Genomic DNA, 18,646 nt, shown 5'->3' on the forward strand with positions numbered 1-18,646 from the left:
CTAAATGCAGTCCCCTTCAAATGTAAATCCAGCAAACTTATTTGCAATTCTAAAGTGTTACATAGATAGTCTGCACATTTGATTCAGTTCAAAATATTAACTAAAAACTATGAACTTGATTTTTACGTATAAGACTGTTTAATCTCATGAGCTTTCATTTCTCTGCAGAACATAAAAAGCGGGGAGCTGGCAGCTATAGAGGAAACGCTCAGCAGCACTAAAGGTACACATGCACACAGATGTATTCTTGTCTTGCTATATGTTGCATTGACTTTCTTCAATTTTGTTTATATTCAACCCTATCTGTGCCATAACCCTGAAAATAACCCCAATAGCGTTACCAGTGCAAATCTGAACCTCAAACCAAACTCAATTCACATCTTAGTTCTAACCCTGTTAGCAAAAAGGAAAGTGAGGATCAGCAAAATGTCTTAATTTTCTGGTGCAAACAGTCCTTAATTTGATGGTGAAAAGAGAAAAAGTTTTCACTCTGACATCATAACAGGAGTACTCACACATACAGCTGCTCTGCCACCATGTGATGACATCCAGGAATGACAGCCTAATACTGACCTGTTCTCTTTTTTTAATCATAAGGGACCCTTACTGCAGAATCTGAAGTCTGGAAACAGGACATCATCAATCTGAAGGCCAATTTAACAGCATCCAGCCCGATATGTAATTACGTGAAGAAGGATGAAGTAGCTACGTAAGACAGTTCAATAAAACAAAGCAAACATTTTTAGAAATATGTAACTACACAGATTGATAAATAACAAGCTCTTCTGTTTTTCAGGAAAATTTGTGCCACGCAAAACAAAGCAAAATGAAAAGAAGTTCAGCAGACCGGACTACTGCTAAAAATATTAAGGAGATATTTTTCAGACAAAGGAAAATCTAATGTCAGGCAAGCGACCTTGCTCACACTATGAGCCCTGGAGCTAAGCACCAGCATCCCCCCTACACAGCCCTGCTGGATAACCTGGCTTTAGATCATGAGTAGATGAACAAATGCATAAATGGCTATTGTTGGTACGTAAATGTTTTCATAATTTTAAGGAAGTTCTTTCTGTTGAGGGTTGCTACTTCTTATTTTGCTTATGTAACAATATCCTGAACTGTTTAGATTTAATGGGTGTGTTTACCTTTCCAGGTTGAAAAAAGCTTAACCATGAGCCAAAATAAATTATCTTATTGCAATGATTTGTTCTGTAATATTAAATCTGCATTACCAATACTTTTGTGTGTTGTCAGTTTTTTTTTTTTTCAGTCTATTATTTCTTTACTCTGATTTTGAGGTGATTTGTAACACGATGTAGCTTAGTAGGTATTAAAGCAGGAAGAATGTTGGTAGAACCATGAAAAAAGCGGAATACAATTAGATAATGTCTTTAATGTACATCACTGAAAAAATCTGGTGATGATGAGAGGAGTGAAAGACAGCCTATACGTACAAATGTTGAGTAATTAAAACAGATGAGACAAGAATGAGATGTGGCTTTATTGATAAACATAAACCAAGACAATGATGCAGAACAGCAAAAACGAGCAAAAAAATTTGTGCAAACTAAACTTTCACTTTCAAAGGCCAGGCTCCAGCTCCAGATATCTGGCGACTGGTTCATTAACAGAACTCTGTGGGGCTCAACATAATGAGGAGGTATTCAGTTTAATCAAATGGTTGGATCGATCTAAAGTTACAAGACACTAACCCTAAGGACTGAGGTTTGATTACCCTGAAATAAAATGGCACACAGCAGGGGTATGCGTCACCAAGAGCTCCCTTTCTTCACCCTTTCTCACGCCTAATGCCATACTGATGAGGTAATTCTTCCATTTGAATCAACCGTGTTGGATAAGGGATGCATTATTTAATCCCCTTATAAAGCTCCAAATTACAATACATCATCTAAATGCACTTTAATGAAACAATTCAATCAGATCATACAGTCAGACTGGTCAAAAGTTCTCTAAGGAAACCCATCTAATTGCTCTTCCTGGCTAAGCATAGGGCAACAGATATTAGCTTGCATTTGCCATTTTTTTTTTTGCGTTTTGCCATTGACAGCAACACTGGAGAGAAGAAAACAAAAAGACTTTGTATGATATTAAAGGTAACTGCTAAATAGCTCCATAGATGGTTCTGTAGAGGAAAGAATCAGTTAAGCAGATAAGCTCTGAGAGGTTTTTTATGTCGAAAAGGGGTAAAGAGAGCACATACAGTTAGTCATAGACAAAGTTGAGCTTATGGGTATGTCTAGGTGAGAAATTGGGCTACTGTAAGCACTGAAAAACAAATTGCAGTTGTAGAAGACAGCAGTTCAGCTACTGCCTCCCTCTAGCATGTGGTCACAACTAAATAAACCACCAGGCCAGATGAAGCTGCAATGACAAACAAAAAGGAGAGATAACATAAGATTAGCAGCTAAACTAACAGAAGTAGAATTTAGCAGAGTGATAAAAAATTGTCCCCATGTCCTTCAGAAGCCTAAGCCTATAGCAGCGTAATTATAGAGATAGCTCATGATAACCTCAGCCTCTCTATGAGCTTTATGAAAAAGAAAAGTTATAAGCCTAGCCTTAAAATGAAAAATGATGTTTGTCACATGGACCAAAACTGGTAAGACAAGGCAAGTTTGTTTACATAGCACATTCCAGTGGGATCAAAGTGCTGCACATGAGAAAAGGAATGTGCACTGCAGTTGCACAAAGACAACACAAAATAATTAAAGATGATGAAAGTGAATGATTGAAATGCGATCTCAGGGAAAACAAAGTAAGATGATTCGGAAAAAAAACTAAGGTGTGACTGAAAACTTAACTAATAATGTTGAGATAGCACTGTCAAAGGCCACTCAATCAAATACATTTTTTATTTATTTAAAGCAACCAGATTTCAGTGCTTTTACAATTTTCTTGCAGTTTATTCCAGATCAGTGGAGCATAAGAACTAAAGACTTAGGCCTCACCTGAAGACAATAAAGCAGCTGGTCATTGTTGTGAAGGTAATTTAGCTGTTGAATATAAAACTGATTGAACTTTATTGATCTCACATTGGAGAAATTTACTTCTGCATTTAACCCATCCCCTTGGGGAGCAGTGGGCTGCTATTGTGGGGCACCTGGGGAGCAATCAGGAGTTTAGGGTCTTGCTCAGAGAGCCAGAGTGGTAGTCTGCAGGCGTGGGTTTCAAACTCACAACCTCAGGATTACAAGTTCTATGCCCTAACCACTAGGCTGCCACTCCCCCAAGCTTTTTCAATGATCTTATTGATTTAATGATGGCCGTTTGACAATTGCTGGTTTAAGAGCACAAGGGGAAAATATCTGACTAAAGGGAAATGTTTATTATTTGAGATAAATCCGATTTTATGACAGGCAGAACTTTCTCAACGAAAATATGGAGATAGCAGATGGAAGAGGTTAGTTACTGTATTACTGTCTTCAAAGGTTTTGTAGGTTATTTTGCAAAATTGGGAAGTTTTTAGTTCAGTCCTAGTTGGAGGCAACTTTGGATCTGGACATGATATTGATGTACTGACTGCCCCTCTATTTATTCTTCTTTTAGGAAATTTGTTAGAGAGCCCTGGTTGAGTGGAATTCAGATGTCATCAGGGTTTGTTAGCCTGTCGACCATGGCAAATAAGACAAGACTGGTGTTTGCTAATGGTGTCAGAGAAGAAAGATTTGCATTTTTTCATTTATATGTTATATCTATGAAGTCTCTTTCTATAGATGTAAAATGCATATAAATGAACCGGGAGCCCAGACTTTTACCATCTGCATACAGCTGTCCCTTTTTTAACCTCTGACTAGTGGAGCAATTCTCCACAGATACTTTTTTTCCCCAGAGAAAACCTTCAATTTAACTGCAGTAACTGAGTCAATGATTTTAGAATAAGTGTTCTACCAGCGCTTGAACAGAGTGAGAAGGCAAAGTGGAGCCAGATGAGTAAATCTGGTTAAAGGTTTCAGTATCACCATCCTTAGAGATGCCTTTTCTTGTGAAGTCTCTTTAGAGACATTTTGAAATAATTTGTTAAAAAATAACAGGAAAGTGGTAAAATAAAGAAACATCAGTAACACACATTCTGGAAATATTTAGATCCTTAGTGATGATCAAGTCTAAAACGTGACCCTTTTTGCAGTTTTGCAGTTAACATTTCAGGTTTCACCAACATTTCTTAGAGTATCACATAGTTCTATTGCATTTCTGTTTTTCCCCTCCCTCCGTCGCTCCCAAGAGGGAACGCCTATTAAACGCCTATTAAAGAGCATGCAGGAGCCCATTTCTCCTTGTGCATCGCTCATACAAGCCTACTTTCCAAAAGAATATTTGTAATTTTTTAACTATGTCAAACTCACCACCGGTAAGTGAAAATAGGGACGAGCACATACTGTAGGACAGACTTACGTAAACATATCATGAGAATGATTGACGTTTAGGAGGACCACCTATTTTGATGATCCACCCAGAAAAATAACTTCCTTCACTATACCTTTAAAACGTATTTTTCAAATAGAATTACCACTGTCACCGTGCATTATGTAGCTTTAAGATTTGTCCAACTTTTCAAAAGGTCTCCCCACGATGGATGTTTTCATGCCTGCTAAATTTCAGATTTTTCCACTTGTAAAATAAGGCACTGATACATTTGAATCTGAACGTTTATTTTGAGCCACCTGCCTATTTCATCTTTAAATCTAAATTCATGCTAAAAGGTCAGGTGGTTACAGGCTCAGCCTAACCCGCACAATTAAAATATTCATTTAATTTATCGACTTTAGTATTGATAAAAATCATAAATTTAAAATTCTTATTGTAAAACAATATATTTTTTTAAGATATTTAAAAGTTCTAAGGATAAAGCAATGCAGTTCTATTTAGAAAAGGACTTGATTCATATAATTTTGTGCAGTGAGATGATCACATTATATTAGGAAACTATGAGCCTGCCTGGTATGAAATAGTATTACTCATGATAGTACTACTTAATACATTATAACAATAGTACTACTTCAAGTGGTAGGCTCCACATTCAAAACCTGTTCATTAGTGATGAGTAATTCATTACGCCTTTTTGTTCCTACTGACCTGATTATTCCTCATCTTCACCGTGTAACATAAGGCCACTCTGGGACTTGCCTATCAGGAGGGGAGGGGGGCACTTCCACCACAGGGGGAGGGAGGGAGGAAGAGGGTTGAGTAGACGCGGCTGTGACAAAAAGCCGATTACAGAAGGCCACTGAGTCCTCTGTGGCAATTTGCATCCATCCTCTCCTGGTCATTCGAGAGGAGGACACAGCTGTGGCTGAAGTTTTCAGGAAGCAGAATTCCTTCATCAAAAGTTTTCCTGGGAGGCATCAACTTTATAACTTCTTTTTTTACTTTCAGGCTTTTACTTTCTTTACAACATTCTTGGGGTTATTTATTTTTAAAATCTTAAAGCGTTTCAAAGTTGTTGTTTTTTCTCCCAAGATTATTTAAAACCAACAGGCACCAACTATTAAGGTGGACCTTTAAAACTTTTTTAGAAAGTAAATGAAACATTTAAGTCAGGAGAAAGATTAAAGGAACTATACAAGAGATATTTTTTTTTGTACAGAAATGACAAGCCCTTCTAGGAGTATAGATGCTCAGAGAGGAACTGGAGAAAGCCCAGCTCACAAACCGGAGATCCCCAGGTACCGCAGCTGGAGCAGCCTCCGCTTCGCCAAATGGAGAAGCAGTTCTCAGAGGACGAGTCCTCCAGGCACCCCTTCTCCAAAGACACAGAAGAGAAGTGACGTATCCAGGACACTCTTCTCCCTTGTCAAGACCCACAATGACGACTACACAGCAGACCCGGACGGCACCCTGGATGAGGATGGAGAGCCTGAAGGAGGCCTGGAAGACCTCAGTGAGGATCAGTCCACATACTTTCAGAAGCAGTTCGGCTCTATGTTACAGCCTGGAGTCAACAAGTTCTCCCTGCGCATGTTCGGCAGCCACAAGGGGGTTGCAGCAGAGCAGGAAAGGGTCAAGAGCTTTGGAGTGTGGATCATCCACCCCTACAGTGATTTCAGGTAATCTAGGGTTTGGGTGATCATTAAGATCATGATTTAAACTACAAAATCAGCCAAGCATTTTATAAAATGTATCTGTTATGTTTAAGGTATAAATGTATCTTTATTTTCTACAAACCTCCCTTGAAAGCAGTAAAGCCAGCCCCCCAAGCAGCTTGTGACGTCCAGTTCTCCAAGGACATCAGCTGATGTCATGGTTCATAGCACATGATAAGAAGATGAGGGGATTTGATTAATGATACAGTATTTAGGGCGAGATCAAGTGGATTAATGGTGCAACTCTACCATGACTCAATTTTTTCTATTATAGGAAGAGGCGGATTCATTTTATTGACCCTGATAGTTTTAACTGAACAATTATTGTTGTTGTACCCATGCTCAGCCTTGCCTTAGGGAAACTTAGTTGGACTGTTAAACTTTTAGATAACATTATCTTAACTGTAAATCCTGAGCTGCCTTAATGTAAAGTCATTAACAATAGCTGGCATCAGATTTGTACATTTTTTAACCATCAGGCCTATGCCAAACAGGAAGGATAAACCCGGTTATGGGGATTAATGCCCATAAGAATCCCCATAATTCCCATCTTGCTCTATTATGCAATAATACACAGACAGCTGAGGGGGAGATTACAGAGAGCCTGCTTTCCTTGGACCTTATGGTCCAGCTTCCTCCTTTATAATAGACCAGATGGAACAGCACTGCTCTAGTTTAGTTTAGGTTTCAAGGACACATGGCTTCCTGTTAAATGACCCAGTAAAAGTTGAAAAATATGATGCTCGTTGGTAAAGATATTTAGTCACAAATAGACCAAACCTCCCAAATGTATTTAATGTAGATTTTTTAATTATAGATAAAAATGACAAAAAGAGACAAAAATTGTAAATTGAAAGGGAAATAACATGTTTTGTGTTATAAACATGTATGCAAGGTGTGGTTTGCATGCTGCACTTATAAATGTGATACAGATGAGCAAATTTAATTAAACAGGGCTCCCACGTTTTTATTTTTTTCATCATAAAAAACTGTTCTGTGAAACCCTAAGAAAGCTAAGAACAAGCAGCTTGATGAAAACAGAGAACACACCAGCAGACAGGAGTTCAGGTATAATGCAGTTTTAGAAGATAAAATAAAATCCTCAGCCCTAGATATCCGTGAGAGCTAAAGGCTACACCATAACCTTTGAAAGGAAGGAGTATGGCAGGACCGTAAACCTACGAAAAAATGGTCGTTAACCTGAACAGCAAGAGAGGTAAACAGCACCTTATTAAGAGAAATAGTCAAAATGCACATGGTAACCTCGGAGAGGCTGCAGAAATTCAAAGCTCAGGTGAAATTTAATGTAATTAAATGAAAAATACTAAAGACTGCAATGGCTCACCTTCAAGCACTCCTAAATAAATAGCTAAAAAAAGCAATAGTGTAGAATAAATGAACTGCAATGCTAAAATATCTACTAAAAAAAAAGTTAGAACTATAAATTTACAGTCATTTTTACTATTTTTCAAGGCTGCAGTTTTAAAAAAGATGAAATTGTCCAGACAAACAAAATTTCTTTTTGTTTTACACAAGTGTATACAAAATGACAAATAAAATCTATCTAAGTCTAAATATCTAAATCTAAAATGTCATAGTCAAACTACAGACCTTGAAGTTATTGTTAAAAAAATTGTCGGAAACAGACGTTGAGAGATGTTCCCCATCCTATACGACTCAGAAAAAAGAAAAAAAATAAGGAAAACTGTTTTCAGATGAGCAAAATTGGAGGAGACATATTTTACAAGACTTGCAGGGGTATTTTTAGCCAATGGCTGCTCTACAAAATACTAATTCAGGAAACACTGAACGCAGACATTCTTTGATTTACAAAAAGTATTTTTAAACAGCCTATAATTTTCCTACATGTCAAAACTATGCAAAAATATTTGTTTGTCAATAACATAAACTCCATTTAATATGCATTAATGTTTTAATTTATTCTCTATCTAAATGTTCAGACACTTTTGCAAGGTGCTCTAGCTTAATGTATGCAACTCATGACAAATCAGTGCTGCATTTCTCACAATATGAACCCTTAATAGCTTGTCTAAAAGCTTTTTTTTTGTGCAGCTGAAACTACTCTTGCACGTTAAGCTTGCATAAATGTGGACAAGTCCATGTTGACAGCTGTAAAGCCATCCACAGTCGTGGTGAATTATTAGCAGCAGGAAGTAGCCGTTAATCTGTTGTAACATAAGTAGTCTTGTAAACCGGCGTGTTGACATGGAGGACACAGCCACAAGAGGATTGGAGGATGAACAAATGTGAAAGAAAACAAGAATCTCAATCAACTCGTTCTTTATCTCCACCTGAACTGGTTGGAGGAAAAGAGACACTTTCTCAGTGCTTCCATTAAAATGAGTCCGACTGATATTCTGGTACCGTGCCTGAGTAATAAAGGAGTGAAAGAGGGCCAGTAAAGTAATCTGTACTTGATGTAAACAATCTGTAAGGAAATCCTTGGTTTGTAACGGGACACTGGAGAAACATAGGCCAGTAGAACGTGTTGGATGCAAATAAAGAGTAAAGCCACAAGGCTGACATTTCCACTGAGTGATACGTTCTTTTGTTCATTGCCGTGTTTGACATGTATGTCTCCCTATGAGACAAACTGTATTTATTTTTAATGGTACAGGTTACTCCTGTGTCAGGAAATGTTCAGAGAATAAAGAGAAGGCTCAGCGCTCTCAGTGGAATTACTTTTAAAGCCACGACCTTATAATTTAATCTACAGGTTTAAAAGATAAGATTAAATAATTCAGCAACCTGTTATTCTATGAAGGGAGGATATTTTATCTCAGTGAGCAAATCCATAAAGATTTAACACTTTTATTTTAACTGTGGTTGGGTCTTTCCAAGACTTTAACAGAGTTTTCTTGAAATTTTTTTTATTTTCTAAACGATGATTTGGGCCTTTGCTCTTTAACAGTTAAAGCTCTCAGTCCACATATAGCAGAAAGGGGTAAAAGAAAAAAAAAGGTATTTTGTTAAATATCTGTATTAACCAAAAATTATATACTGTGCTAATAAAGTAAATTGATCAGTAACTTCTGGTAAGCTAATAACAAAGGTCCTACACAGTTTGGGAAAAATCTGTAAAAGTGTGATACTTTCAGGGTCTAGTGAACATGGAAGCAGAATGTAGTAGACGAGTTTATCTGTATATTGTTAACATTTTTCTCCATCATCCATCCATCCATCCATCCATCCATCCATCCATCCATCCATCCATCTATCCATCTATCCATCCATAGATAGAAGAGTGTTTCAGGTTCTCTTTAGAAACTGGTGTACTCAGAACTGAACCTATTTTGTAAGTTCAACAAAGTTAGGAAATATTAAATAAATTCACGAAACCGCCTGTAGCCTCTTAATATCCACCTCATTTTGGGAAATTCTCGTCTATTTTGCATACCAAAATAAAAAAGCAAATAACTGAGGAGCTGTAAGGCCAAATTACATGTGTTATACATTATTTGAAATCTAACAACTTCTATTTTCTGAATAGATATGGTACATGAAAATGTGGTGAGTGAAACGCCCAAGCTGCATCAAGCCCAAGCTGCATCAGTTCAAACAAGACTCAAAGTTGTTTTTTTGATTCTCAAAAACACACAAAAACTATCGGGAGATTGAGACCAATTGTTTCTTTATAAAAGACACAATTAAACCATACATATAGCCTATTACTGAAGGAGAGCTGCTGCGCAATGACCATGGCTGGATGCTTGACAGAGAGTTTATGAAGGTTTGCTAGTGTTTTAGGGTTTATAGAAGCTATTCTGAAAGTGTACCTTCATAAACGGTAATAATAAAGGTCAACAGAGAGGACTATCATTATTGGTTTATATAATCAGTGGGGAAAAGGCGGCACTGTGAAGACTTTTATAACCAAGCAGTCAGAATTTAAGCAGTGATGTATAGAAGTCAGAAGTAAATATAACTGTAGATGTTGTATCAATATTGCTGTAAATTAATGAGGAGGATATTTGTAAAAAGAAAATGAATAAAGCCAACATTTAATTGGCTCTATTACAATTTAAATCTCCTTTTTGTTACAGTATAATCAGAAGGTTCAGTAGTATCATCACAGAACTATAGAGATAACTGCACTGCTCTCTCCTATTTTGTGTAGGTTTTACTGGGATCTTGTGATGCTTCTCCTGATGATGGGCAATCTGGTCATCTTGCCCTGGGGAATCACCTTCTTTGAGGATCAAAACACCTTGCCCTGGATCACATTCAATTTTCTGTCCGACACCCTCTTCCTCATGGATCTGGTTTTCAACTTTAGGACGGGGATCCCGGGAGAGGACAGCCAGATTATTCTGGACCCCAAAGAGATCCGGATGAATTACCTCCGCACCTGGTTCCTGGTAGACTTCATCTCCTCCATCCCTGTTGACTACATCTTTCTAATTATTGATCTTGAGTCCCGGCATGAATCATCTGATGTGTACAGAACCGCCCGCGCTCTCCGGATTGTACGCTTCACCAAGATTCTCAGCCTGCTGCGTCTTCTCCGACTCTCCCGTCTCATCCGGTACATCCATCAGTGGGAGGAGGTATGTGACAGAACGCAAAATTGCTTCACCAGTTTGTAATCTTTTCTCGGTTTTAAATGTCATGCTTTCACTGACTTAAGGAGCCTTGTGATCCATGTGCTTCTTGATTCATGCAACACTCAAGACTGTTGTCCAATTCTTAGCTATCGTTTAAAACAGGGATTCCCAAAAATATGCAGACTGGCAACCCTCTAAAAATACATGATTTTTAATAAATTTTTATTATTTTATTAGTTAACTATTTAATTGTAAATTTTATATTCTAATAGAATGTTTAATGTTTTAGTCAGCATTAGTCAACATGTTTTATTAATATGATGGGACATATGTGTGCTCTACATACCTTGGGGATCACATCGTGATTGCAAAAAATCATCTTCAATCATCTTCACTTAGTTTTTGCTTTTTTAAATCACCTTGTGTTGTTTCTTTGGTTGACTCAGTACCATCCTAGATGTACTTTATATAAACTGATCTTGAACTCAGTCTAACTTCCCCTCCAACAGATCTTCCATATGACCTATGACCTGGCCAGCGCTGTGGTGCGTATTGTCAACTTGATTGGTATGATGCTGCTGTTGTGCCATTGGGATGGCTGCCTGACCTTCATGGTTCCCATGCTGCAAGACTTTCCACCAGACTGTTGGGTGTCCAGGAACGACATGGTGGTGAGTCAAGACTCAGTAACCTTAAGGCTTAGTTAGGCAGGTTTTGAAAAAAGATATGCAATACAGGTTAAATATAATTATGCCTGTAAAGCAACCAACTTGGCCTGCCTTTTTTTGAGGTGCTTTTATTTTAAGTCAATTCAACCCAACATTTATTTTTATTTTTATTTAAGCTTTTGAGCAAAACTATGTGCTTTTTTATCCTCGCATTTTAGTATTTGTTAAACCCACTTGGAATTAAAGTTTGCTATAAGAATAAATACATGTTTCTACTCTTCTTTCCTTATTAATCTCTCAAATATCATACATGCATGTTTTATTTTTAATAAAATGATTTATGCTAATATTTTTAAAAAGAAACAAAGTCATATGAAAGAAATCTATATTAGAAAAAATCTGAAAATTTCAACGACTCCTCTTTATAGCAAAAGTGATTTTATCCTCTTGGCTGTTGTAATATTTAAGCTAACAGCTGGCCTCAAACACTAGCCTATTCAGCTTGAATACTTAGTTTGTTTCAAGAGGAAAATGTTAATATTACCTGCTTCTAGCCAATATGTCGGGTCTGAATTCAGCCTTGCTTGTTTCTACTCTAACAAGAGCATAACTACATTTAGAGTGTCTTGTCATGCAAAGTGGGGTTGTGCTTAAAAAAGAGAAAATAAACAAATCTAAGGCAAACGTATAAATACCAGGATTCGACCCTATGGGATTTTAAAAATTATATATTTTTAACTGTTTATGAAGTTAATCATTTTTATTTTACAATAAAATAAAAAAATAAGTAACAGAATCAACAAAGAGCAGCAAAAATAAACAAAATAATGAAATGAGAGAAAATAAAAAACATTATTAAACCTAAGCTAGTAGTTAGTTGACAAAAGATGTTCATTTCTATATTAGGTGGAGCACATGTACTTTTTGAGGACCAAAAACAATCACAGCATCATCAGATCAGAGCCAAAAACAGGAAAGAGGGAAACCAGTCCAGTCCAAGCCAGGCTTAAGCAAAGCCAAAATACCTTTTCATCAAATCCATCAAAAGTTTTCATCACCAGATAGCCTTCTTACTGACTGCCTGTAGTATCTGTAATAAGTAGCGGTCTTGTTTTTTCTGGCAATTGGTATATTACCAAAATGAAAAAACTCTAAAACTCTTTTCCATTTGCAGCCGTTTAATAAATTGAATTTTTGTAACCACATCTGTCCAATAGGGGAAGAATTTGGGACATTCCCAAAACGAAAAGTTTGTGTGAAAGAAAGGTTTACCCACAACCCTTCCAACATTTACCGATAATAATACCTTTTAATTTAGTGAAAACTCAAGAGAAGAACAGAGAAGGGAACTGATATATCATTAATTAGTTATATCATTAACTGCATCCATATATTTCAGCTATTGCCTTTATCTGTGTGAATTACACATTATATTTTTTGTGAATTCAGCCAAAGAACTTAGAAAAAATTCTATCTTGTCTGACATACATTCGTTTTCTCTATAATTTTGTGGCTTCAGGGGTTAAATGACTAAAATTATCCTTAAAATATTGAGGTATTGGATTAATATATGTGGAAAAATTGCCAAAGACCACCAGAAGGCCTATATTTTTCAGTAAAAAAATATGGTTAACTAATGATTTATACACTATGTTGCATTGACTTGAATTTCTTATTTGGTATGCATATGACTAGATTGAAGTTTCAGCTTGTGACTTTTGAATGTTTTCCTCTTCAGAACTCCACCTGGCACATACAGTACTCCTACGCCTTGTTTATGGCTATGAGTCACATGTTATGCATAGGATACGGCGCTAACCCTCCAGAGGGAATGACGGATGTGTGGCTTACCATGATCAGCATGGTTGTTGGGGCCACCTGCTATGCCATGTTCCTGGGTCATGCTACTACCCTGGTCCAATCTTTGGACGCATCACATCGCCAGTATCAGGAGAAGGTAATCACCTCTGCAACAAACTAAATCTTCCTGACATATACACTTGACGTTTCACCAATAATATATTCCAGGAGCATCATGTGGATGCTAATGTGCCCTTGAGGTTTAATATCGCAGCTATGTTCCAAACCAGAAGCTTGTTCGTTTTTTCAAACTTTACTTAGGGAGACAGTGCTACATACAATATTATTATTATGTAATAGGGTTTACGGCATTACTGTGACCTTTTCCTGGGGATTTTCACATAATAAAGCTGAGCAGATGATTGCAAATTGTGGCACCTTTGTTTTAGATCACTGTCTGCTGTTAGCAAGTGCAAATGAGTTTGTAATCCACTTAGAATAGGTGAAAAAAAACACACATATTAGATAATTTGAATTACTTTGATCTAATTCAGCAAGTGCATGGCAGCAAACGTGAGTCATAACACATGATATAAAGTCCCACAGAACTTTATCAGCACCTAAAGATGTTTAAATCACACCTCGTTTCATATAATTTTTGCAGTATAAGCAAGTGGAGCAGTATATGTCATTTCATAAACTGCCAGCGGATGTGAGGCAGAGGATTCATGATTACTATGAGCAGAGATTCCAAGGCAAGATGTTTGACGAGGACAGCATCCTGGGCGAACTCAGCGATCCACTAAAGGAGGTGAGTTTTTCTTCAGACATGCGACTTTCACTGTTCTTTCACTGTTTAAATAGCAAACATGTTGAGATTAGAGTAGAATCAAGGATTTGTTTATTATGATCGCATCTCAAGTATGCATGCTTGTGCAACAAAATTTGGACTGAGGTTGAAGATCTAAAAATTTTGGAAAAAGAAAGATAAATTGAGATAGCTGAATTAAATGTGGCTGGGGTTCACCAGTCTAATATCTGCAAGGTAGAAACTGTTTCTGGGACTGGTGGTCTTCACATTGATTCAGAGATTATCTTCTCTGCACCACTGCACCAGATGTTCAAACTCCTCTCTGCATTTGGACTCATTGTTGTTTGTGATGTGTCCAACTACTAATATGTCTTCTGCAAGTTTCGCCATATGACAGCAGGGGTGTCATAACATGCAATCATATGTTAGCAGAGTAAACTGAGTTATCTCAGCGTGCTGCCCTGGGGTTGCCCAGTGCTGAGGGAGATACCAGGAAGTCGAGGATGCTAAGATAGAAGATAGCTTAAATCTTATATCAGACAACCTCTTTTTAAGTAGGTGTTTTAACACTTACGTAGTATAATTTTCATAAAGTCTGTGTTAAAGTGTTAGGGTTAATGAGAATAACCCCTTATTGTCCCAGGAATAAACCAACAGACACAACACAAGTTACTTTTCTGCAGAAGAGGAGAGTGGACCTAGATGGAGGATTACACTCCCTTAATGTCTGTGGTCAACTCTGTCAGAACATCTCTGTCTTCTGCTTTTATTGTTCTAATTCAAAGAAAAATCAGGATGGGTCAGAAGTAGTTGATAAAGCATGAGAGTTCCTTGTGTAGTTTTATTGCGGGTGATGATCAGTCACCTGCAGCATAAGGCCAGGCCTTGAGAGAAATATTTGCTCTCCCCGTTTGAAGTTAAAACAATACAACATTCCTAGCAGGGCAAATGTCTGTAACTTAGTACAAATAAAATGATGAAATTAAAATTTTTCTAAGGTGTAATCTCCATCAACGTGATTTGTCTCTTTTATGCAGGAGATTGTCAGCTATAACTGCCGTGGACTCGTTGCCAACATGCCGCTCTTTGCTAACACCGACCCTCACTTTGTGACAGTGATCCTGACTAAGCTGCGCTTTGAAGTTTTCCAGCCAGGCGACTTTATAATACGAGAAGGAACCCTGGGTCGCAAAATGTATTTCATCCAGCATGGCACCGTCACAATCATCCCGCGTGGCAGTAAGGAGATCAATCTCAGCGATGGAGCATACTTTGGGGGTAAATCATATTTAACTATATTTTGATTTCTAGAAGTATTTTCGAAATAATGAAATAATGAAAATCTAATGTTTTTTCATTGAGAAACATACTTTATCTTTAATGCCTCGCTAGAAATTAACAACAGTTATGAAGAAGTAATTAATGCTTTAAAGCTTTGACCATGAAATAACTTTCGTGATATTGTTTTTTTATTAGAATTGTCATCAGACTTTCTGACAAATGAAAAAAACTGCATTAGTTAAATCGGATCATTTATTTGCATCATTTGTCATTCAGTAGGCATTTCTGTATAATATTTTATAGATGTTCTGTTCACTTTTTCTGTATCTGTGTAAGTCTGGGTTTTCAGCTAAAGAAATGTCTCACTGATGATGCAGAGGTCTCAAGAACTCATGTATCAGATATGATACACTTGGTTTTAAAGGGTTAAAAATTGTAAACTTAAAAAGCCATAAAAATAAGTTGCAAGTTGTTTTGCTTTGCTTTAGAAATGGTTTATTTTAATTCTGAAGTATTTTTTGCAGTGTAACTGTTTAGCCTTGTGTCCATTTTATTCTGATCCAATGGCTAATCCCAGTCTTTTTTTTTTTGTTCAGAGATCTGCCTCCTAACACAGGGCAGACGTACGGCCAGCGTTAAAGCCGAAACCTACTGTCGTCTTTATTCCTTAAGCGTGGACGACTTCAACGAGGTCCTGGAGGAGCATCCTCTGATGAGGAGGGCGTTTGAGAGTGTGGCTGTGGAGCGATTGGATCGGGTTTCGCGCAGGTCCAGTTATCAGCCTCCAACAACTGAGTGAAGAGACTTCAGTCAGAAACATAGAACACTTTTTGACTCCTCTTCAGATAAAAAAAAAAACAGACCTAAAAGGAGCTGTGATGGACATCCAGAGGGAGATGCATAACTACCAAAATGCTACAACCCTTGGATAAACCTTTTGCACCCTCAGCTTATTATATTTTCTAACTTGGATATTGAATTTAAACATTATGTTTATTTATGTTCCTCTGTGTTAATACAAAATAACTGAACCTCTGTCATGGGTTTTCATTGTTTCCTTCCTTTCTTCATTTTTTCCCCCGTATTTTCAGACTGTAAATCTTGCTTTAAGCCAAACAGATAATGGTGAAGCTCATCATAAAGCTTTCTGATTCAATTGATCCCTAAATTCTTTATGCCGTTTCACATGGAGATTAATACCAACGGGCGCAGACGATATGCTCTGATGATGCAATAACTGTGACACCGGGTGCAGGTTGTAAACTTAACATCCCTCTATTTTTCATCTTGGTTTGTTGGGATTTATAATGACATGGTGTTTCCAATTATAATGTTTTTTGAATTATCAGCAATTATAATTAAAAAGCTCTCTCAGGATTTAACCAGATTGTTGCAAGCACATTTTACAAGCAGGTGAGGTAGATGCAAACAGATAAAGGCTTTTTTTTGACATTTTTCTTATCTGTGGATACTGAACAGTCACTTGGTTTACATTACTGTTCATAAAGTTTGTTTATATTGTATAAAAAAGGATTTTGATGTAGTTACAATAATATTTGAATTAGTATTGCACAGATACCGCTAAAATGGTAGTATCAGTATTGGCGAGTACCGTCAAATAGGACACCGATACCATTTTGAGAGCCAAAGGTTTATTCAACTATTGTCACGCATTCCAGGTTAGCAATAAAAATTCTACTGGATTCACTTTTTATTAGTCTTTTTCCTGCTTCACAAAGGTAGGCAGCAGCTTGACAAAGCCATGATGGCAATTATATTACATCCAAGTATTATACAGTTCTTCATATACACACACACACATCAATTTTAAACAGATGGTATCAGTATGGTATCGGTATCGGCCAATACTTCACAGCCAAGTATTGGGTATCGGTATTGGGGCCAAAAAATGGCATAGGCGCAACACTACTTTTAATTGAATAACAGTGAATTTAAAGTATAATTTCTGTGGCACATTTGATAAAAGGAAAAAGTAATCTGCAAGAGCTAATCCGACATAATTATCTTAGATCGCAGACCTTTCTTACACTGATTATGATTGTAAATGTGAATATTTCTGTCCCTAAAATATAATGAAAGTGTATTTTTTTCCTAAAAAGTTGTCGTAATATTTTTTTGTCTTCTTTCAATATTCATGGTTCATCATTTGAGCTTATGTTAAGCGCTAGCTCAGGTTATTGGAGACGACATTTGGATATTACATTGCTTATTCAAAAAAAAGAAGAAATTTCAGGAAAGGTTGGAGCTGCCACTCACTGTAATATAAATACGTGTACCCGAACCTCAGCCTGTTGTTTGAACAGTGCAAGCATGAAAAGAAGGTATTGCTCTACATCACATATCGCTGATGATTCGGAGGTTGGTGCATCACTGACAGTTTACGATACAGTGCTTAATCCAAGGGCTCAAGATGGTACTAAAAAGCAATTGGGTATGAGATTAGAAGACATAATGTTCAATATAGAAATAAGCTAGTGGGAAAAATATATAGTAATAGTCTATGGTGTGTTTATAAAAGCCAGTGCTTGATTGAACGATGAGAGAATACAAGTGAAGGATTTTAGAAATCAGGTTGGAGCTTGCAAATGCAATTAATATTTCTTTCCTTGTTTGATTAATGAAAGTTTTTTGAAAGATTGAAATAGATAAAAAGAGAATCGGACAAATTTTCTGTCTTCCCTGACCTTCAGTGTTCATTCGGTCAGATGTGTTTTTTTCAGATGTATCAACCACAAAAGTTTAGGGCCTAACAGGACTAATAGACCAATAGTGTGATCATTCTTTATATTAGAACTGTCTCATATTTAGCAGGAGGTTACCAAACTCCAAAACAAATCTATACCTGTAGTGGTGGCAAGAATAAAATGAAGAGTAGTTCCGATTTATTGTTTTATAAAAAGCTTTGAGTGAGTGGTCCATATCAATGATGTATTACAGGGCGATTTTGACCTATTGCAGTTTGATTACCAGGTTCACAGAGGAGGGGAGGACACTTCTGTGACAATTTTTTATACTCTACTTAAGAATCTTAAGTGCACAAAAACACATACAAGACTTTTATTTGAAACTTGAAATAACTTTAGATTCTGTTTGGAAACATTAAATTCCAAAATACTTTATTAATCCAAAGGGAAATTAAATGTTACTACTCCTTTTCAGGTTCTGGTGCTCTGGGCCCCAGTGGAGACAGACGTGAGGAAGCAGAATTTGATCAAATAATCTGGTAGCAGGTGAAGAAAGAAACAGACATGAAAACATCACACAAAACTGAGGACCCAATAAATATTGCTAATTGGAGGCTTAAATAGTGAAGAAAATATATGCAAATGATAAACAAAATGAGAAGACACATCTGAGCAGGATCTACTAATAAAAAGGTGAAACGAAACGATAAGAAAT

The 18,646-nt window shown here is 36.9% G+C and overlaps 1 protein-coding gene across 2 annotated transcripts; it reads left to right on the top strand.

Moving 5' to 3' along the window:
- The first annotated feature begins 5,249 nt into the window (after positions 1-5,249).
- On the top strand, positions 5,250-16,262 carry hcn3 (hyperpolarization activated cyclic nucleotide-gated potassium channel 3). 2 transcript variants are annotated; one of them, XM_038279429.1, is made up of 8 exons: positions 5,250-5,511; positions 5,606-6,065; positions 10,240-10,669; positions 11,176-11,337; positions 13,073-13,291; positions 13,799-13,945; positions 14,983-15,223; positions 15,823-16,262. In XM_038279429.1, the coding sequence occupies exons 2-8, from the start codon at positions 5,608-5,610 to the stop codon at positions 16,023-16,025; spliced, it is 1,860 nt and encodes a 619-aa protein (XP_038135357.1). In that variant the 5' UTR covers positions 5,250-5,511; positions 5,606-5,607; the 3' UTR covers positions 16,026-16,262. The 2 variants fall into 2 exon arrangements, with proteins under 2 accessions (XP_038135357.1, XP_038135356.1); XM_038279428.1 differs by having other exon boundaries at positions 5,250-6,065.
- Positions 16,263-18,646: the final 2,384 nt, after the last annotated feature.

Source organism: Cyprinodon tularosa, unplaced genomic scaffold (assembly GCF_016077235.1).
Source record: "Cyprinodon tularosa strain WSP-4 unplaced genomic scaffold, ASM1607723v1 ctg15, whole genome shotgun sequence".
Lineage (NCBI taxonomy): Eukaryota > Metazoa > Chordata > Actinopteri > Cyprinodontiformes > Cyprinodontidae > Cyprinodon > Cyprinodon tularosa.